Here is a 22,344-nt window from a genome sequence, read left to right on the forward strand (position 1 = left end):
GGACATACACTGTACAAAGTAATTCTAAGGAATAAAAACTCTGGCCAATGCCCCATGTGAAGATAACTGAGCATCTTTAACTTTCCAACATGCTTTCCACAGCACACAAGTTAATGTGGAGGGATTCCCCGAAGATGACAAATCTCATATTTCATTGCTATACTCTTTGTATCTCCAGCTATCATTTTAACTCATCCCATCTCAATTCGCTGGACTGTAACTCCCTTACACACACACACACACACACCCCAAATTATTGTGGCTGAGCATGCTGTGAGTTGTACTCCAATCCATCAAGAGAACACCTGATGGGGAAAACCTGCCTTAGATTTATCCTGGGCCCATTTGGGTGTTTCTTACGAGAGCAATCTACTCAACAGGAGAACGTAAACATTCCTTTCTTCCTCCTTAGTGAGTTTCCACTGATTCTTTTGAAAAACTCGGTTTGGCCCTGGCATAACATAAAAGAATTATGAATGGAAGACATTTTTTAGGAAGGGCCCCTGGAAAAGATCCATGAATGAGGCACTATCATAGCCCTCTCTGGAAACATCCCCCAATCTTCTTAGAGATTCTTCATAACCACCGAAGCACTAGATCTCATTTGGACTCTCGTCCACAACTTCCTTCTTGAATAGCAAAATGGCGTCTTTCTGTCTGGGCCACAGGTCCTGTTTGATGCATATGATCAGATATTGGTCCCTTGAGGGGCACCACCAACCCTTTAACATAAAATAACATTCTGAACTCTCCTACCAGGGGACTCCCTCTTTTTTTTTGCAAATTTCTCTAGACATTTTATCCCCAAGGCTTCTTAGGACACTGCTGTGACATGCCAAGATTCACTAAAACACTGATCTGTCAACCTGACGATTATGTAAGAATTGCTTGCTTGCTAATGGTTGAGACCTACGTGAGTGGGCAGAAATTTTGTATGGTTTGTGCATGTGAGTGGTGAGGAGGGGGCTGCTGATACAGAAGGGAACAGGGTCTCCTGAGGAGACGAGAAGCTCTCGCCATCAGAAACACAGCTGTGGTCTTGGGGGCAGTTCCTGCCCTTTCGGTTATATTTATAGAAGTACATATACATATATATATATTTTGATATAAATATTGATGGGTCTAGAACCCACAGAGGTGGAGTGACAGGGGGGTGGGAGGGGGCCCGAGCCTGCAGGACAGTGAGAAAAGCTCATATACAGGGTGGGTTTAAAGGGGGAGGGGTAATGCCCGCTGATGGAACAGGAGGCAAAGGTGGTAAGAAGAGGAAAGGGAGGAGATGTGGTTCCCGATGGATCCGAGGGCAGCTTATGGTATAGGCTGGTTGTTGCCAAAAGTCCTGCTGAGAGGGATGAGTGTGAGGGCCAGAACCTTAGTGTTCTTAACTGTCTTGTATGAAGTTCATGGATTTCTCAGAAGTTCTTCTTCTTTTTTAAAAAAGTAGAGACTGGGTAGATCCTTGTATTTCTCTCTTGGAAGAAACCATGGGACGTAGCCAGCAGATCCCAGAATGCTATGCGCTCTGCCTGCTTAGAAAAGGTGGCCCCAGCTCTCACAGTCTGGTCTGGGCCTCTGGGATGTAGATCTCAATGCTGTCCGCGCTCTCAGTAGCTGAGCTCTGGCGGAAGGAGGCAGCCCGCTTGGCGGCCAAGAGCCTCTTGCGAGCTTCTTGTCTCTGCCGGTCCACAGAGTCCAGAGATCGGTCCTTCACCGGGTGCAGCCGGGAGCGTGGCGGCTTCTTTGGTATCGGCGGAGGCACCTTCTTCTCCTCCTGCTGGAGAGACAAAAAGACAGAGAGAGAAAAAGAGAGAGGAGAGATGTGGTTCCTGTGTCTTAGAAGACCAAATGTGGCCACTGAGGAGAAGACAGCTTTTGCAGCACTCCAGGATGGCCATCACAGAAGTTCAGCAATGAAGTTAGAAATGGATTTAGAAAACTGCACAGAATTCTGGAAAGATTCTGTTCTGACCCAAGCTTCCTTAAAAAGCAAGAAGCAAAGTCTTGGTCCCGGCAAATCCCCTTTTATTTACACGACTGTGAATTCCTTTCATTCCCAGTCCACAAGGCTTAGCACACAGTCTTTCAGAGGAATGTTTATCTACACACACCTTATCTCATTTGGCGAGCTGCCAAATAACTAGTTCCAAACACAAGGCAAGACAAAACTTGGCACAGAGTCTCTTATAGTCACAAACAGAACTTTTTTTTCTTGATCATGACCAAATAAACTTATTGATTCCTGCAAAAGACCCCTCTCCGTTGGGTCCTCTTTTGTTTCCTATGGGAAGGGCCAATCACCTCCAAAGTGTGGCTTTACTCTTGAGTTGACCCTGCTTTCTTAATTGTTCTTGTCTCCTGGCAGCTCTGCACATGACCACACTGGGAACAGGCTCCAGCTGTTCCCTTGCCTCACTGCTGTCTAGCTCCCTCTCTGCCTCTGATGCAGATCCCTCACCTGAGCTTTCCTCAGCCCCCAGGACTGGCCCATGCGCCTCCCCAACCTCCTCACTGTCTGACTGTGCTGCCAGCTCCGCAGGCTGCCAGCGGGCCACAACAGATTCATCTGAGATCCTTTGTAGCCTTCATTGTTTTTAAGTAAAAATTAAAACATCATTAATTTTATCGATTTCTTGGAGCCCTGTGACTTCTTGGGTAATCACAGCATGACATCAACTGTTAAGTCCCCTGGGTGATTTTTTAAGAGGCAACTGGACCTTCTGGTTTTTCTTTGAAGGTGTTTCACCTTTTATCCAAGAAGCATCTTTAAAGAAAAACCAGAAAGTCCAGCTTCCTCTTGAAAAAGCATCTTTGGGACAACTATGGCCTGGATGGCTGAAAATCTCCATAGACATCCACTGTTAAGATTGTGGATTCTATCTCTACCCCTTGAAAAATCCCTACAATTTCTTAGAGGACATTGAATGGCTGTCTAAACTGATGCCATAGACTAGTGTTTCTTAACCTTAGTGTCAGGCACAAGCAATTGGACAGGGTAGAGTTCAAACTAGCTACTTTATTGTATTTATGCCACCCCACCCATGTTTTAATGATCTGTAGGTCATCCTGGAGTTGAGCATGACTCTTGGTGATTCTGTATTCTGTGTCAAAACTCTACCACTTTTAAACATCAGCATCGATCACATCATCATCTTGTCTTTTGGGACCACACCCTATAGACATAATGATTTCTGGAATTGTCATGCAGCCACAAAGGTTGATTTTGTTTAGCTCAGCCAAGGTTGACTAAGTGTTGTTGCCTAGGAGAGCTATGTGTGTGCAAATTTGTAATTTTATGCATGTGTATTTATCACAAATATGATGGAAAGACTGACATGCTTTAAAATGCATATTGCCATATTTCTATCAACTTCATTTATGGTTCAACTGCATGCGTTTTAATATTTTTGGTACCCTAGAAATATTGCTTTTGTACCATTAAAATTGTAGTTTTTGCCTGATAGATAGATAGATAGCAATAGCAATAGCAGCATTAGCACTTAGACTTATATTCTGCTTCATAATGTTTTTACAGCCCTCTCTAAGCAGTTTACAGAGTCAGCCTATTGCCCCCAACAATCTGGGTCCTCATTTTACCCACCTCGGAAGGATGGAAGGCTGAGATAACCTTGAGTCAGTGAGATTTGAACTGCTGAACTACAGCTAACAGTCAGCTGAAGTAGCCTGCAGTACTCCACTCTAACCATTGTGCCATCTAGGCTCATAGATAGATGATGATAGATAGATAGATAGATAGATAGATAGATAAATAGATAGATAGATAGATAGATAGATGGATGGATGGATGGATGGATGGATGGGTGGGTGGGTGGGTGGGTGGGTGGGTGGGTGGATGGATGGATGGATGGATAGAGAGCGGGTAGAGGGATAGATAGATAGAGATAATAGAGGTGATAGATGATAGACAAACATGGATGAAGGCATATATTGTAGATAGTGACAGAGATAGATGATAGAGATAATAGGAATAATAGACAGATGATTGATAGATGACAGACAGATAGAAGGTAGGTTAATAGATGGAGAAAATAGATAGATAGATAGACAGACAGACAGTCAGTCAGACAGAGAGAAGAGAGACAGAGGGAGAGGGAGTACCCATGAATGTATGCGTATTTATGTTCATTAAATTCATGTACAAAAAAAGAATTAAGGTTAAGGCAACTTAATTACTTGCAAAAAACACCATATATTTGGAAGAATCCTAGCTTTCCGCAACCTTAACATGGAAGATGAGGAAGAAGGATCTATGTGAAATGGCCTTTCTGCCATGCTGGAGGTGATGAAGCCGAAACGCTAAAGAGGAAAGGCCTCTGGCTAGCTCCCAACCCTACCAGCCAGACGTGCTGGCTGTAGTCTGGAAGTGTCTAAAAAAGAAACACGCACAGCTGTGAGTGGATGCATGGAAGTAGCTTGAGACGCACACAGGCAGACACCCGAGCGCACACAGAGAGTGAAAGAACAGACGCACTAAAATGAAACACATGGCAAAAATAAATAAATAAACCAAATCTGGAACTTGTTTCTCAGCCAAATTCCGAACTGTTCCCCACCTCTCTATTTGCAGGAAGCCTGGCTGTTTTCTTCCTTCCTTTTTAAAAATATAATGAAAGAGAACAAAGATTCACTAACAATGCCCAATTATTTTGCCATGGCCAGAAACACAGCTTTACAGAGATGGGAGTGAGGTGGGGGGTGTAGGAGGAAAACAGCCATGATTGCTCTCTCTCAATCCTTTATCTCTTTTATGTTCAGCAAATCTCTCCAGCCACCTGCGAAACAAGGAGGCAGAAAGCCTCTGATGCCTGTTTAGCTGAGAGTTTGATTTATTTTTCCTTTCCTCCATTGGCAGATCTTTAGATGTGTCTTTGTGGGAAAGAGTCCCTGGTACCATTAGAGTAACAGTGACAATTTAACAGAATTGGAAAGGGACCTTGGAGGTCTTCTAGTCAAACCCTCTTCTCAAAGAGAAGTCTCTATATACCTTGCTGGATCAATCGCTATTTAATCTCGTCTTAAAAACTTCCAAGGATGGAGCATCCACAACAGGGGTGAGATTGAAAAATGTTAGCAACCAGTTCTCTGCCCAGTTGCTGGGTGGGTGTGACCATGGGGGGGCATGGCTTACTCAGCCTCCTGCACCATGGTGGTGGTGGGGAATTTTTGCCCTCCCCAAGCTCTGGAGGCTTTTGTCAAACCTCCGGGAGGGCGAAAACATCCTCCCCGGACTCCGGTAGCCCGTTTCCGGACTTCTGGTACTTCCGATAGGCCTGTTTTTTGCCCTCTCAGAGCCTCCACGCAGGCCCTGCACTTACCTCATATCCAAAATGGGCCACGTGGAGACTCCTGGGAGGGGTGGGATGGGGTGGGTGGGGCCAGCCAGTCCTTGCAACTACTGGTTTGGCGAACCAGATTAAAATTAACATCTGGTTCACCCGAACCAGTGCGAACTGGCTGAATCTGGCTGGAAGTCATTCCTAGGAAAGATGAAAAGCTGGGCAGGCCACTGACTTAGAGAAGTTCCTGTGAAATGCAAGATAAGACCTTCAAAAGGGCCTGTTCATTGTCTCATACATAGCCACTCTCTACTTGGGCAGAAACGTCAAATTTCAAATGCAAACTTATTTACATCAGATTGAAAAAGAGCCAATAGGAACACAAACCAAGAAACACAAGCGAGCTAGAGAACTTCCTGTGAAATGCAAGATAGGACCTTCACTGTTCATTGCCTCATTCATAGCATAGTCCATCCAACACTTCTCATACTTGGACAGAGATTTCGGAAGCAAACTTACTTTCATCAGACTAAACAAGAGCCAGTAGGGTAGCAAAGAAATCTAGGCAAGGGGTTTTATCCCACCCCCTTCCTCCTCTTCTTTTTTTTTTTACCTTAGCCTCCATGGGCTTCCACCCGTTAGATTTGAGTTGCTGAAGTTCGGCAAACTTCATGCTGACATCCTCAATTGAGAGCTGCAGGAGATCCCAGAACCCAGCCAGATCCTGGAAAGTGGGCATGGGGAAAGCATTGGGATCCTGCCAGGAAGAAAAAGAAAAAAAACATTTAGAGTTTGGTGGCAGAGTCAGATTTTGGCCTGCTGCAAGAGAGATTGCGTATTGTCATGGGCAAAGATATGAAGAGGACATCCTTGAAGGTGAGATCAAAACTTCGTCTGTTTTTTAGTGTGGAGTATGGAACATCAATAGAAGGACACGGTGGCTCAGTGGCTCAGACGTTGAGCTTGTCAATCAAAAGGTCGGCAGTTCGGGGGCTTGAATCCCTAGCGCCGCGTAACGGAGTGAGCTCCTGTTACTTGTCCCAGCTTCTGCCAACCCAGCAGTTCAAAAGCACATAAAAAAATGCAAGTAGAAAAATAGGGACCACTTTTGGTGGGAAGGTAAGAGCGTTCCATGTTCCTTCAGCGTTTCCTTACCAGCCACATGGCCACAGAGACTTCTTCGGACAGCACTGGCTCTTTGGCTTTGAAACGGAGATGAGCACCACCCCTACAGTCAAGAACGACTAGCACGTATGTGCGAGGGGAATCTTTACCTTTATCTTTACCTTTATGGAACATCAAAAGAATGGTATGGCTGATTTATTGACTTTTGGACCACATCCTATAGACCTTCATGGTCTGCTGGGAACTGAAGTTTAAGAGCGTCCAGTAGACAAGACTTTGTCTGTTTCTGGTTCAGTATGGCATGTGGCATTTTCAATGACAACTTGGCATTTACTGTAAAATTACACCAAGTGAAAACTAGCTGAACTCCCAGGTAGGATGGACAAGTTTTACAACTCCTCTTTTCTTCCAAAATCTCAGAAGGGGGCAGCACCAGACTGACTATTGTGTAGATTGAAACATAAGGAGGAACCCCCAGGAATTCAGAGTTAGAAGTTAGACATCAAACCAATCGATTTAGAAGAAATTTGTGGCAAGCTAATATTGCATTGTTGCCAAGGAAGCCCCTGGACATGACTGTGAAGTCACCAGAATTGGAATTCTTGGAGAAAGCTGGACTTTTTTTTTTAACCAATCGAAATTTGGAAGGCACGTTAAGGAACCCTATTTATGCATCACATAAATGTATATCATATATCGAATGTTCCCCTCACCATATTTTGCTGGCAGAGTCGGTAAAACTGCTGGACTTTCTGGCTCATCAGAAGCTGGGCACTGCCAACCGCACTACGGATCTTCTCAAGAACTAGACAGGAACAAGATAAAAGCAAGAAAACCAATGGAAGCAGTCACGATTGGGATAAATTTGAAGCCTGCTCTGTACTTGATAGTTCCTTCCTCTGCATGACAAATCAGCTTACAAGAGCCTCCAACCTTGGCAACTTTATGACTTGTGGATTTCCTCTACCTGTCCTAACCTAAAGCCCTATCAATTGTGGAGCTAACCGGCAACAGGGAGCTGCAGCAGTGGGATGGGGGGGGGGGGGGAAAGGATGTTGGCTTAATTTAGTTAGTGAACTCAGTTCTACCCAAAGTAGGAAAGGGGAGGGCATATCTGTACAAATATTGTAGAATTGCACTTCCTACAACCAATAGTATTTCTCTCTCCCTCCCTCCTTCCCCCTCTCTGTGCATCTGTGTATGAGAGAGAAGGCAGCACACAGTTTCAGTCACATAACCCAGTTGCCATCTTGACTTTTTTATTTTCTTTGTGATAGCCTTGTCTATGTCTCTCTCCTGGCTCATAGTTATGGTTTATGAGTTTCTAGAAGTAAGCATATAATCCACCCCTGAGATAAAGCAATAATGCTAATACTAATAATACCATCAAACAACTTCTGCCAATCCCAGGTCCTTGGGAAGAGCTCAAATGGTGGATTAAATGCCAACTCCAGTCTAAACATCTGGCTGACTGTAGGACCAACCATAACAATACATACGAAAGCTGTACCAAAATCTGCCATGTGTTTACTCCACCATGTTCGGCTTTCTACCTCAAGATACTGGAGAATATCTTAATTTCACTTGGAGGTGGTTTTGAGAAAACTGGATGTGGGGGAGAAGGCAATATTTGCCGCTGTTGTTTACCGGGACATATCTTTCCATCTCTCTGAAAACTCTGTGAGGTTCCATAATTCCCAGCCAGAAAAAGTTTCATGAAAGAGTTTCTCTTGGGACAGAATCAATGCATGGAAAGCCAGAGAGATAATGGCTCTACATTATTGTTGGTTCTACAAATCAGACAGGACCTTCAAACATCTCCTTAATACAGATAGTCCTCAATTTACAATGGTAACTGAGCCCAGAATTATGGTCATAAGTTGTGCCAAATCCTAAGCGGGTCATCATATGACTGACAGGATTTTGCAACTTGTTTTGTGGTTGTTGTTAAGTGAATCACCATGGTCACTAAGCAAATTCAGGGCCATTAAGTGAATGCCACAGTTGTTAAGCAAATCTATTGTCTGCAATGCAGGGATGGATTGCTGCCAGTTTTATACCGGTTCGCAACCCGTGTGCGCGCCGGATGTGCATGTGCACTATTCAATGTAAATTGTTCTTTGCACATACGCAGAACAATTGAGAGTGAACTGCACACGAGCAGTCACTAAAAAACAAAATGGTAGCGGTCCAGTGGTGGTGAGGGAATCGGTTTGGAGGCGTCACTGCCAGTTCTGTGACCTAGGCCTGAATTTCACTACCGGTTCTGCCAAACTGGGCTGAACCAGCAGCAACTCACCTCTGCTGCAATGGGAGCATTTTGCTGAAATTTTGGTCAAATAAACTGCAGTCATATGACTGCACGAGGTGGCCAATATTCATGAATATGGACTTGTTCCTAAGCACCCAAAATATGACCCCGTGACAACAGGGGGCACTTTGTTACCAGAACTTCAAACCCAGATCAAAAATACCATTTTGGGGGTCTGTCGTAAGTTCGAACGGTCCTTAAATGACTAGTTGTAATGTGAGGACAATCTGTAATTAAAGTAAACAAGGGCATTTCAAGAGGAATCTCTGGGTGCACCTTTCCCTTTCAAAAGTGTTTGAATAGCAAATTCTTTTTATGTAACGCAAGGTTGACAATTTCTGCATAGCCCTCACCGATATTTTCTGCCATCTAAAAGCAACGTGAAATGCAGCACCTATTTATGGCTTTTGATTTATTGCTCTCAATGTGAGATGCTACTCATCGCAATCATCATTTCGTTTCTCTAGTTAGGTATTAATTTTCTTGTCCGAAATATGTTCCAGCCACAGAGCCCTACAGCTTGGCTGGTGCCCAGCGACAGGGCAGATGGAGCTGCCCAACCTCCTGGCCCCGGGGAGACTCACTCTCTTCTGGCAGATCGTAATCTTCCGCCTCCAGTTCCATCTGCTGGCACCAGCCTTCCATCTTTTCCACCTCGGCCTGCAATAACTTGATGAACCACTCGCCATCCCGGTGGCAAGGCGACGCTCGGCCAGAATCCGGCAGGCTGCGGGAGCCTCGGTCCATCCAGGACTCCTGCCGCGGCACTTCCACCGTGTCGTATTGCATCTGGTAGTCCTCCCGGTAGGCCCACTGCCCTTGCGTGTGAACCGTTTTGTAGACGGAATATTGCCGTGTGGATTCGGGCTCGGAGGAGTGCCGCTGGAAGGAACGTCCAAACTGAAGGGCCTTGTCCTCAGTGGCTACGGCCAGCCCGGCCAAGCCTTCGAGCTCTAGGTCAGCCTGCACCCCTGCTGTCACGCTGTTGGACCGCTTGAACCGAGCACGCCTGAGATAAAGAGGAGAAAGGGTTAGATTTCCCTGTGTAATGCAATCTAGTAGGGGAGGTGGATTCTCAGGAGGGAGGGGCTGCGTTCCAGAAGAGTAAGAGGCAACACAACCCAGATATTTTGCGTGAGAGGAAGAAGGTGAAGACAGACCCTCCCTAATAGTTCCCAAAGTATGTGGTAGATGCAGATAGTAGAGTTTTTAGCCTGGCAAGACTCTGTCTATAGGTGTGGGAACAATAAGAAACTTAGTTTGGAAGAATCATATGTCATTCTTGGTTCAGGGTGTGACACCCTGGTATTCCATAACATAAAACAATTCAATGGAGAGAGGGTTGACCCACCTAACTCAGTAGGCTCTACTTTGACCATAAAGTTGAGCCATCTGGAATAACTCTTTTTTCCAATCCTATTGTACGAAACCTTCTCATATACATTGTTTTTGGAAACTGCATGTTATCAACTGAAGAGTCCTCTCTCAACAGAGGGGGAGGGATGTGACATCATCTATCTCCAGTCTACAACACAGTCCTTTCAACAGTTCCACACCCATTTGTACCACTTAGGTGATCCTTACGATGCAGATAAACCTCCAGGTGACCTTAACGTCTTGCTAAAAGAATGCAAATGACCAACTGTCTGCAAGGAGTGTAAATTCTTCCATTCCCCATCATTCAGTCAGAGCTGAAGAAGCTTCTTGGATGAGAAGCGAAACATTTAAAAAAAAACAACCCAACAACCAGAAAGTCCAGTTGCCTCTTGAAAAAGCACCTTTGGGACAACCATGACCTGGATGTCTGAGAATCTCCATGGATATTTATATTGAAATAGCTTGTTTTAAAGTTCTTTCTCAACCTTTGGAGGCCATAAAGATTCCCTCTCCTCGCACATACGTGCTGACTCTAGGGGGTGGTGCTCATCTCCATTTCAAAGCTGAAGAGCCAGCACTGTCCAAAGACGTCTCCGTGGTCATGTGGCCGGCATGACTAAATGCTGAAGGCACCTGGAGTGCTGTTACCTTTCCTCCAAACATGGTCCCTATTTTTCTACATGCATTTTTATGTGCTTCCAAACTGCTGGGTTGGCAGAAGCTGGGACAAGTAACGGAAGCTCATTCTGTTTACATGGCGCTAGGGATTCGAACCGCCAAACTGCTGATCTTTCTGATCAACAAGCTCAGCATCTTAGCCACTAAGCCACCACGTCCTTTTGGGGGCCATAAAAACCTGGGGGTGATTCAATGACATTACCAGAGAGAATAAGGCTAGAAAGCTCAGCCCCTTTTTTGTGATTGGTGGTCAAAATATATTAGAGAGATGACGGGCATGCAAAATGGGAAGCCTGGCATATTTTTTTTTTTTAAAAAAATATTCTCTTTGAACACATCAGTTTTCTCCTGGAATGTGCTAATTTGTGCAATCCGGAGATGATTTGATGGTTCTAGATGTTCCCTGACTGACAAAGGAAGTGGATTATGGTTTCCAGAGCTGCTTCATCTTTTAATGTGAATGATATGAACAGATTTAACAGAGTTGGAAGGGACCTTGTAGGTCATCTACTGCAACCCCCTGCCCAAGCAGGAGAGCCTACACCATTTCTGACAAATGGCAGATCAATATTTCTTTGAAAGTCTCAAGTGATGGAGCCCCCACAACTTCCGAAGGCAACTTCTGTTCCATGGGTTGATTGTTCTCACTGTCAGAAAGTTCTTCCTTGTTTCTAGGTTGAATCTCTCCTTGGTCAGTTTCCATCCATTATTCCTTGTCTGGCCTTCAGGTGCTTTGGAAAATAGCTGGACCCCCTCCTCTCTGTGGCAGCCCTTCAAATATTGGAAAACTGCTGTCTTGTCTCCCCTGGTCCTTCTCTTCACTAGACTAGCCATGCCCAGTTCCTGTAACTGTTCTTCGTATGTTTTAGCCTCGAGTCCCCTAATCATCCTGGTTGCTCTTCTCTGCATTTTTTTCTAGAGTCTCAACATCTTTTTAATAATGTGGGGACCAAAACTGGATGAAGTACTCTAGGTGTGGTCTTACTAGGGCTTTATAGAGTGGTATTAGTACCTCCCTTGATCTTGATTGTATCCCTCTGTTAATGCAATTTAGGGTTGCATTGGCTTTATTGGATGCCGCTGCACGCTGCTGGCTCATATTTAGCTGGTTATCCACTAAGACTCCAAGTTTCCTTTTCCAGCCAATCTAGTTCTACAACTGTATGAACTACTTTTGGGCCCAAGAATTAGAATATCAAGATTAGTTGGGGAACTTTGGGAAAAAGTGTCTTTTGTATCCAGTGTGATAGCTTACGTCTCTTTCTGGAATAAAGTGGAAACAAGAGTCAGAAAAGCCCTCAACAAGCAGGAACAAATTCCATGCCTTCTTGCTTGAGCACCAACCTTCCTTGCGTTTCCTGGCCTGTTTCTATGGCAACCAGTGTTGAATGGATGCTAAAGGACCAGAGAGAGAGATGGAGTGCAGCAGAGGACGTGCTGGCCAATTGCTCACGGGAAGAAGAAAAGGGATATCCAGTTATCTACTTCAAAACTCAAGGGTCTGTGTGGTGAATGGCAGGGATATCAGGTCTGACAGTCCCAAAAATATTATAAACCTGGGTTTCTGGCTTTAGTGCTTATTCTTATATTCTGGGTCAAGAATGCTCCCTTCCAGGGGTGGGTTGCTAGCCACATTACTGCTGGTTTGGCGTGCAAAAATTTGTTTGCTTGGCATGTGTGTGCATTTGCACCTAAAAAGTTCTGCGCATGCGCACAGCTTTAGAAAAGGAAAAAAAATTACATTTTTGCAATGAAGATTGTTCTGTGTATGCGCAGAACTAAAAATCAAGATGGCGCCGCTACCAATAGAACCGGTTCAGGGGCGTGGCAGGCCAAGTTACTACCTACTCAGCCAAACCGGTCCGAACTGGTAGGATCCCACCTCTGTTCCCTTCCAGGACTCAGACTGATGAGTTCCTACTCATTCCCATGCTACACAGGTAGTCCTCGACTTACAACAGTTCATTTACTTCAAAGTTACAACGGCATTGAAAGAAGTGACTTATGATTGTTTTTCACACTTACAACCATTGCCGCATTCCCATGGTTATGGGATCAAAATTCAGATGCTTGGCAACTGACTCATATTTAGGATGGTTGCAGCATCCAGGGGTCATGCGATCACCTTTTGCAACCTTCTGACAATGCAAAGTCAATGGGGAAGCCAGATTCACTTAACAACCGTATTAGTAACTTAACAACTGCAAGGGATTCATTTAACAACTGTGGCAAGACAGGTCGTCAAATGGGGTCAAGCTGATTTAGCAACTGTCTCGCTTAACAATAAAAATCTTGGACTCACTATGGTCGTAAGTCAAGGACTACCTCTATTAGGTTGTCCCAAGCTTGTAGGTAGCGCTTGTATAAGCCACTATGATATCCCATCTATCATTTTCATGGTTGCTTTTCATGGTTTCTTTAGAAATTGGGAACCTGAGTTTTTCAAAGGAGTACAAGTTTATTCCATGCTATCTGTAAACAAGAATCTGAACTACTCCTGGTCAAGACAAATTGGTGGTAGATAAGAGTCAACAAAATTCAAGGGGGGCTGGACTTAGATTTCTTGTGGGCAAGAAGGGACTCCAAACTGATGACATACTTGACCCCTCCCTTCAGCCCAGCTGGTTGTCTCCTATAGTGGCATTACCATAAAAAAAGACGTTGAGAGTCTAGAAAGAGTACAGAGAAGAGCAACAAAGATGATTAGGGGACCAGAGGCCAAAACATATGAAGAACAGTTGCAGGAACTGGGTATATCTCATTTAATGAAAAGAACGACCGGGGGAGACATGATAATGGTGTTCCAATATCTCAGGGGCTGCCACAAAGAAGAGAGAGTCAAACTACTCTCCAAAGCACCTGAAGGTAGAACAAGAAGCAATGGGTGGAAACCAATCAAGGAGAGAAGCAACCCAGAACTGAGGAAAAATTTCCTGACAGTGAGAACAATTAATCAGTTGAAAGACTTGCCTCTATAAGCTGTGGTGCTCCATCCCTGGAGATTTGCAAGAAGACATTAGATAGCCATTTGTCTGGAATGATATAGGATTTTCTGCCTGAACAGGAGATTGGACTAGAAGACCTCCAAGGTCCCTTCCAATTCTGTTATGCTATTATTTCTGCCTTCCCACAGATGCTCATGACCCTCCGTCTACCAGACATGTTGCATTTGGGGATGATGGGAGTTGAAGTCCAACAGATCCAAATCACTCCAAAATCAGAAGGCCAAACTCAGTCCAACGGACATTCCTAATGTTCATGGCACCTGGATGAAACTCCCTAAATGCAGGGTATGTACACAGGTAGTTCTCACTTAATGATGGTAATTGGGACCGGAATTTCCATCGTTGGGCAATGCATTTGTAAAATCACATACTTTGCTGCTTAGCGATGGAAATTCTGGCATGTACGGTTGCCATCGTTAAATCATTAAATGAGAATCTCATACGGGTGGCCATTTGTGACTTCCTACTGGCTTCCCATTGGCTTTGCTTGTAGGAAGCCAAGATCGCAAATGGTGAACACAGGATGCCATAAGTGACATAAGTATGAGAACCAGTCATTAAATATCACTCATTCAGCACTGTCTTCGGTCAAACAGTCATTGAACGAGTGGTTGTTTAGTGAGGGCTACCTGTCATTTGATTTAATTTAATTAAATACTACTTGTCAGCTGACTTTCTAGTCAGGGATTTGTTCTTTCACATCAAACATTAGCGTTGTTGTGGCCCGCCAGCAGAGGTGGTGGCAGACTCAGACAGTGAGGTGGTTGGGGAGGAACATGGGCCAGTCCTGGACTCTGATGAGTGCTCTGCGTCGGAGGCAGAGATGGGGCACGCACATGCACACATGTTCCGGTTTGGGCATTCACTGCCAAAATGGTTTGCCATCACTGGACTATAGCAATGTTTCTCAACCTTGGCAGCTTGAAGATGAGTGGACTTCAACTCCCAGTATTCCCCAGCCAGGGAATTTTGGGAGTTGAAGTCCACCCATCTTCAAGTTGCCAAGGTTGAGAAACGCTGGATTATAGCTCTTCTTGCTGGAGTCTCTCTAGAAATTTTGCCTTTGCCTGATCTGGGGGAAGACGATACGGCTGACAAGTTCTTGCAGAAATGCAGGAGACTGGTGGCTTGATGTGTGTGTGTGTGTGTGTGTGTGTGTCTGTGTCTGTGTCTGTGTGTGTGTGTGTGTGTGTGTGTGTGAGAGAGAGAGAGAGAGAGAGAGAGAGAGAGAGAGAGAGAGAGAGAGAGAGAGAGAGAGCCTGCCTGCCTGTGTACGTGTGTGAGGGAAGAGACTCAGGCACCGAGATGCATGTTTAACCAGCCATACCGTTTATCTTCTTCCACTTGAACACCAATGGAGTGGAACTCTCGACAGCTTCGGCTTTCGGTGTCAGAATCGGAGATGGTTTCCACCTTTTAAGGAAGGGAAAGAAGACAGCAAGAAGGAAAGAAAGAAGTTGATTAATGGATCCGGAAGAAAAAGCTAATTAGCGGAACGGAGGAGAGGCGGGTAGCTCCTTAATACAAAAGAAAGTTTATTGATAGAACCAAAAAAGAGAAAAAGAATTGAGACTCAATAACAAAACAATAATCCTGATAGTCTTCCACTTATGATCATAATTAGGATGAGAATTTCTGTTGCTAAGCAAGGCAGTGCAGAGGTTCAGCCAGCATTACTGCCAGTTTGCTCGTGCGCTCCTATGCTGGATGCATGCTGCATGTGCATGTGCAGTTCAATGGAAATTGTTCTGTGTAGGCACAGGACTCAAAAAAAAGATGGAGGCGGTGATGGCGGTGACCGGTGAAACAGTTTGGGGGTGTGACCAGCCTGGGTCACTGCCACTTCTGTGACCCAGGCCGGCATACCACTACCGGTTCGGACGAACCAATAGGAACCCACCTCTGAGACAGTGTTTAAGTAAGTAACAACCAATTTTAAGATCTTTTGTGCCACAGTTGTTAAGCATGGTTGTTAAGTGAGTCACGTGGTCATTAAGCGATTCTGACCCCCCCTTGACTTTGTTTGTCGGAAGCCATTTGGGAAGGTTGCAAATGATGATCACATGACTCCAGGGTACTGCAACCATGTTATCATAAAGGTAAAGGCTCCCCTCTCATATATGTGCTAGTCGTTCCCGACTCTAGGGGGCGGTGCTCATCTCTGTTTCAAAGCCGAAGAGCCAGCACTATCTGAAGACATCTCCGTGGTCATGTGGCCGGCATGACTAAACACCGAAGGTGCACGGAACGCTGTTACCTTCCCACCAAAGGAGGTTCCTATTTTTCTACTTGCCTTTTACATGCTTTCAAACTGCTAGGTTGGCAGAAGCTGGGACAACTAACAGGAGCTCACTCCATTACATGGCACTAGGGATTTGAACTGCCAAACTGACAACCTTTCCAATCAACAGACTCAGTCACCGCGTCCCACATGTTACCATACATGTTACTATATAATGGTACTTCTGGAAAGACTCAAGCAAGACCATACCTGTTGCCATACACCCATGTTACCATACAGGATGGCTAAGTGCCCAAATTTTGATCATGTGACCATGGAGATACTGTGACGGTTATAAGTGCCTAACAAATGTCTCACTTAACAACATAAATTTTGGGTTCAATTGCAGTCGTAAGTCGAGGACTACGTATATTTATTGAACCATTAGCCTGTTCAGTGGTTTGTTTTCCCTATTATCCTGTAATCCGCCATCAAACAAAATAAAACGATCACTGCACAAACACAGCCATTGCATGGTGCGTGAACCTGGCTAATAGTTAGGTTTTTCACAACATGGACCATAAAGTGCCTGACCTCTATTTTAGCCTGATGTGCAAACACACTTGTTATCACACAATTTATGTGCACATGAAGAGGTTTGTGTGTTTTTATTTATTACAGAGCTTCCTTCAAATCAGCAGGAAGCAAAATGCTGAACTGTAACCCCACGAGGCTGCCAGATCTGCGGAAGATGCTCGGTCCATTTTGGGAAGAGCAACTCCAACGTGGTTACCAAAGGCTACCTGTGGCCATTGGGTCATAAGTTCACTTCTGTTTGCAAAAACAGAGGCCTGGTGAAGAAGTGGGCAGCTCCCCATGCCAAGAAAAGCTTGAATTGCCCAAACCCTGCTGGGTTGCTCTTAATGCAACCGGCACCGGATGGGTTTAAAAGCAAAACAAAGCATCAAGTTGGAAACTCTAAAAGCTTGCAATTGTCTTGACTATGTTTGGAGCGGGTCCCGGGGAGGGCTGGCACCGAAATAGTAAATAGGATTTTTCAAACTCTCTAAACGGCATGCAAAGTATTGGCGTCTTCTGCAGAACACAACCCTGGATGGCCGAGTCTTTGAAAGACTGGCACTGCAGCTTAATTGATTCATTGGTGTCAGCTTGGAGTGGTTTGTTAAGTGCTGTCCCCACCGCTTCTGACGCTTTGACCTTGTCAAAAGCAACTGCACACCATGAAGTTGGATCAGACACTTCCTTTCCGCTTGTTTGCCCCTTCGGCTGAACCGCTTGGATACCCTTGTCTAAACTTCATTGAAACCTCTCCCGGCAACACCTGGACGGATGCTAAGTGACAAAGCCTGCTAATGAAGGAGACGGCAGGGCAGGTGGCAGAAACGCACATTTAGAAGAGGAATAAAAATGAGGGGTGGTCCAAAGCGCGGCAGCTCTGGAAGGAGGAGGGGTGGTGGTGGTCAGAGAAGGGAGAACAATGGTTGCAGCTGCGCAATAACAGTCTGGTCTCCTTTTCATATGCAAAGTGATAAACAGACAGAGGGTAGAGCTACATAGAGGATGGAGTTAGATAAATATATGATAGGTATAGATAGGTGACAGATGATAGATGATAGATGATAGATGATAGATGATAGATGATAGATGATAGATGATAGATGATAGATGATAGATGATAGATGATAGATGATAGATGATAGATGATAGATGATAGATGATAGATGATAGATGATAGATGATAGATGATAGATGATAGATGATAGATGATAGATGATAGATGATAGATGATTGATAGATGATAGATGATAGATGATAGATGATAGATGATAGATGATAGATGATAGATGATAGATGATAGATGATGGGTTCTACCACAAAACCGCGGAGGACAAAATCTCGCTCGACGAAAGCGCGCATTTGACGTCATCACAGCGCGATGAAAACATCGCGCTGTGATAGAAAAATGTAAAAATAAAGCGAAAACCTTACCCTAACCCCCCAAACCTAACCCTAAACCTAACCCTAAACCTAACCCTTAACCTAACCCTAAATCTAACCCTAAACCTAACCGTTAACGTAACGCTAAACCTAACGCTAACCCTTAACCTAATGCTAAACGTAACCCTAACGCTCTAAACCTAACCCTAACCCTTAACCTAACCCTAACCCTAACCCTAAACCTAACCCTTACCTTTATGTGAATCGGCTTGCTTTAATTTTAATTTTATTTCAATTTTTAATTTTTTTCGTCGCGCTGTGATGACGTCAAATGCGTGCTTTCGTTGAGTGCGATTTTGTCCTCCGCGGTTTTGACGGGTCACGGATAGATGATAGATGATAGATGATAGATGATAGATGATATAGATATGTGTATGTATGTATTACTTTACTTTACTGTCATTGTACACATACAATGAAATTCACATAACACCCAGAGACCAGGTCCAACACACATAACAATCCCCAAACACCCCCTCTACCCACCAAAAAATTCCACGCTCCTAAACCACCCAAACATCCACACAACAGACCAAGTAGTGCTGCCCAATAGCTCACTGATGGTGGTCATTTAGTTCATTGTTGAGTGCAATTGTAGCTCTGGGATAAAAACTATTCGGAAGATATGTGGTCCGAGTTTTAATGGTTCTGTATCTTCTGCCAGAAGGCAACAGTCTAAAGTCTCTGAGAATGTTGTATATATGTGTATATGAATATATGTATGTATGTATGTATGTATGTATGTATGTATGTATGTATGCATGCATGCATGCATGCATGCATGCATGTATGTATGTAGACAGACAGACAGACAGAGACAGATAGAAGAGATGGTAGCTAGCTAGGTAGTTAGGTAGCTAGCTAGAGATAGATGGATGATAAATAAATAGGAGATAAATGATAATAGCTAGATAGTTGATAGGGACAGCTAGGTGATAGCTAGATAGACAGACAGAAGATGATGATAGATAGATAGATGATAATAGATAGATAAATAGATAGAAGATGTGTCTGCTGCTTTTATCAGTTCAGCATTGGGTGCACATATGCTGGCCCACCACTTCTGTGGCCTGGTTTCAAATGGGCCGTGGTGTGCTGGTGGGCCATGAACTGGGGATTGGGGACTCCTGTGATGGATAATAGCTAGCTAAATCATAGCTAGCCAGATGATAAATATATCTATAATATAAATATAAATATAAATGTAAATGTAAATGTAAATGTAAATGTAAATGTAAATGTAAATGTAAATGTAAATGTAAATGTAAATGTAAATGTAAATGTAAATATAAATAATATAAATATAAATATAAATATAAATATAAATATAAATATAAATATAAATATAAATATAAATATAAATATAAATATAAATATAAATATAAATATAAATATAAATATAAATATAAATATAAATATAAATATAAATATAAATATAAATATAAATAATATAAATATAAATATAAATAATATAAATATAAATATAAATATAAATATATATAAATATATTTCCCCTTCGGGGAAAAGGGCAGCATATAAATGTAATAAATCCAATCCAATAAATACACAGACAGACAGATAGAAAGATGATGGATGATAGATGATAGATAGATAGATAGATAGATAGATAGATAGATAGATAGATAGATAGATGATAGATAGATAGATAGATAGATAGATAGATAGATAGATAGATAGGTAGATAGATGATAGTGATAGATGATGGGTTGAGATACTTCACAACTAATAACAATGGAAACCTATAACTAGTTATATCAGTACTATCTCGTAAAGTTAGAATCATAGGGCTTGAAGGGACTCTTCTAGTCCAATCTCCTGCTCAAGGCAGAAGGCCTTATATACCATCCCGGATAAATGATAATTCAGTCTCTTCTTGAAAACCTCCAGTGATGGAACACCCACAACTTCTGGAGGCAAGCGATTCCATTGATTAATGGCTCTCACTGTCAGAAAATTTCTCCTTACTTCTAGGTTGGATCTCTCTTTAATGATCTTCCACCTCTTACTTCTTGTCCTGCCCCCTGAAGCAGGGGTGAAATGCTCTGAAGTCTGCTACTGGTTCACTTTGTGCGTGCATGCGCAGCACTGTTCACCCAAACCAGTAGCATTTTTTACTACTGGTTTGGGCGAACGGGTTCGGACCAGTAGTATTTCACCCCTGCCCCGAAGTCTTAAGAGAATGAGTCAATCCCCTCTTCTTTGTGACTGCTTGTGTTGTTGTGCATTCATGCAGCTATTCAAACTGCTATTTGAATGATGATTCCACACAACGCAGCTAGTCTTCAACTTACAATCATTCCTTTAGTGTCTGTTCCATGTTACAACGACACTCAAAAAAGGGACTTACACTTATGGCAGTTGCTGCATCCCTACAGTCACATGATTAAAATTTGGGTTTATGTGTTTATGATGATTGCAGCATCCTGGGATCACATGATCGCCATTTGTGAGCTTCCTAGCCAGCTTCCGACAAGCAAAGTCAATGGGAGAATCTTGATTTACTTAACGACTATGTGATTCACTTAATAACACCTATGATTCTGAAATTGGGCATGACTTACTTAACCAGGGTTGAGCTGCTGGGAGTTCGCAGGGATTTGGAAGAACCTCTAGCTAAGAGTCTGTCCAGTTCAGAGAACCCCCAAATCCCACTCCTGGCTGGCCCCTCCCCTCCCAGCTGTCCCCACAGAGCCCGTTTTGGATGCAGGTAAATTCATGGTGCGTGCGGAAACTTGGGGAGAGTGGAAAATGGGCCTACCAGAAGTTTCTGGCCTCCAGAGGCTGGAGAGACCATTTTCACCCACCTGGAGTTTCGAGAAAAGCCTCTGGAGCACAGGGAGACTATGGTGCAGGAGGCCGATTAGGCTAGGCCCACCCAGCAACCGGGCAGAGAGCCTCTTGCTAAAATTTTTGAAGCCCATCCCTGCACTTAACTGCCTTGCTTAAGTCAAAATTCTGGTCCCAATGGTAGTCATAAATAAAGGGGTACCTGTATATTATATCCTAAACCAGGATTTATAGAATATAATGCTTGTAACAGAATGACAGAGTTGGAAGGGATCTTGGAGTTCTTCTAGTCCACCCCACTGCTCAAGCCAAGATACCATTTCATATAAATGGTTCTCCAGTCTCTTCTTAAAAACTTCCAGTGAAGGAGCACCTACAGTTTCTGAAGGCAAACCGTTCCACTGGTTCATTGTTCTCACTCTCAGGACATTTCTAGGTAGCTTCCCCTCTTGACTTAGTTTCAGTTATTTTTATGCCCAAACAAATGGGAGCTTAGTGGGATGGCCCAGTTCACCCACTCTGCTAAGACATTGTCTTCCATCCTATAAGAATCACAAACAGGAACCATTGAACCCCATTTTCCTTGCAAGTGAGTTCCATCTTTGTTGCTAGCGGCATCCACCCTGAAAATGTAAAGGGGTTTGAAAAGGATAGTCAATAAATGCTTTTGTCATTTTTCTTTGGCACCAGAATAAATTAGATGAGGATTAAGGAGAAGAAGGGGAGAGGATTATATTTGATTAAGTATATATTTAGTCTGAAAAATACCAGGAAAAAAAATCCCCAAAGGAGTTTTAAAAGTCTAGAGATTGCTTAGGGTGCTCAAACTCCTCCCCCTCCCCGATTTTAAGGTCCCTTGGTTTTCATTTCTGACATTTAAAATTCATTTGTTAGTTTGAGGGTCAACAAAAATAAACATGGTGGGAACATTCAATTTTTATTGAAATGTTCTTGGCTGATTAGCATTCCAGGGAATGGCCAGGTAGGTCTGTGTCAGAGGTAGTATTCAGCAGGTTCTCTCCGGTTCGGGCAAACCAGTAGTGGCAGCTGCGGGAGCAGTGGTGGGATTAAGCCAGGTCACACCTATCCGGGAGAACCGGTTGTTAACTTTCTAAGCAGTCCCTACCCCACTTTACGGGGCTAATGCTGTAAGGAAGGCAGGAAGGAAACATTCTGGTGTTGTTTCTAGCCTGATCTTTATTGCCCTGCTTACAGAAACTGCCTCTCCGGTTAACCCTTATTACAGTGTAACAGCTAAGGCGAAGTGCCCATTAACCTAAGTGATGTTGAGTTGGCCATGCCCATATGGTCACATGATCACCAAGTCATGCTGACCCAGCTGGTAATTAGGGCAGAGAACCTGTTGTTAAATTATTTGAATCCTACCACGGCATGGGAGGCTCTGTCCACCTGTCCTGATGTAATGCATGAGCACTGCGCATGCACAGAAGGTGGTATGCATGTGCAGACGAGGCACGTGCACTCACATTTGTGAACTGATAGGGA

At 43.7% G+C, this 22,344-nt stretch overlaps 1 protein-coding gene across 4 annotated transcripts in view; it reads right to left on the reverse strand.

Annotated features, from left to right (window-relative positions):
- Positions 1-1,125: 1,125 nt before the first annotated feature.
- Positions 1,126-22,344, reverse strand: part of DLGAP3 (DLG associated protein 3) — a 279,258-nt gene continuing 258,039 nt past the window's right edge. For 2 of the 4 annotated variants that reach the window (XM_087727374.1, XM_087727372.1), the window contains exons 7-11: positions 15,118-15,203; positions 9,315-9,739; positions 7,133-7,224; positions 5,908-6,051; positions 1,126-1,771 (exon numbers count right to left, since the gene is read on the reverse strand). In XM_087727374.1, the coding sequence (XP_087583500.1) occupies positions 1,553-1,771; positions 5,908-6,051; positions 7,133-7,224; positions 9,315-9,739; positions 15,118-15,203 (966 nt within the window). In that variant the 3' untranslated portion in view covers positions 1,126-1,552. Of the gene's footprint in view, positions 1,775-5,907; positions 6,052-7,132; positions 7,225-9,314; positions 9,740-15,117; positions 15,204-22,344 lie in introns of all 4 variants that reach the window. The other 2 variants (XM_087727373.1, XM_087727371.1) reach the window with 1 other exon arrangement.

The sequence above is a fragment of the Thamnophis sirtalis genome, unplaced genomic scaffold (assembly GCF_051295495.1).
Source record: "Thamnophis sirtalis isolate CommonGarterSnake01/CBP01778 unplaced genomic scaffold, rThaSir2_p1.2 scaffold_13, whole genome shotgun sequence".
In the NCBI taxonomy this organism is placed as follows: Eukaryota; Metazoa; Chordata; class Lepidosauria; order Squamata; family Natricidae; genus Thamnophis; species Thamnophis sirtalis.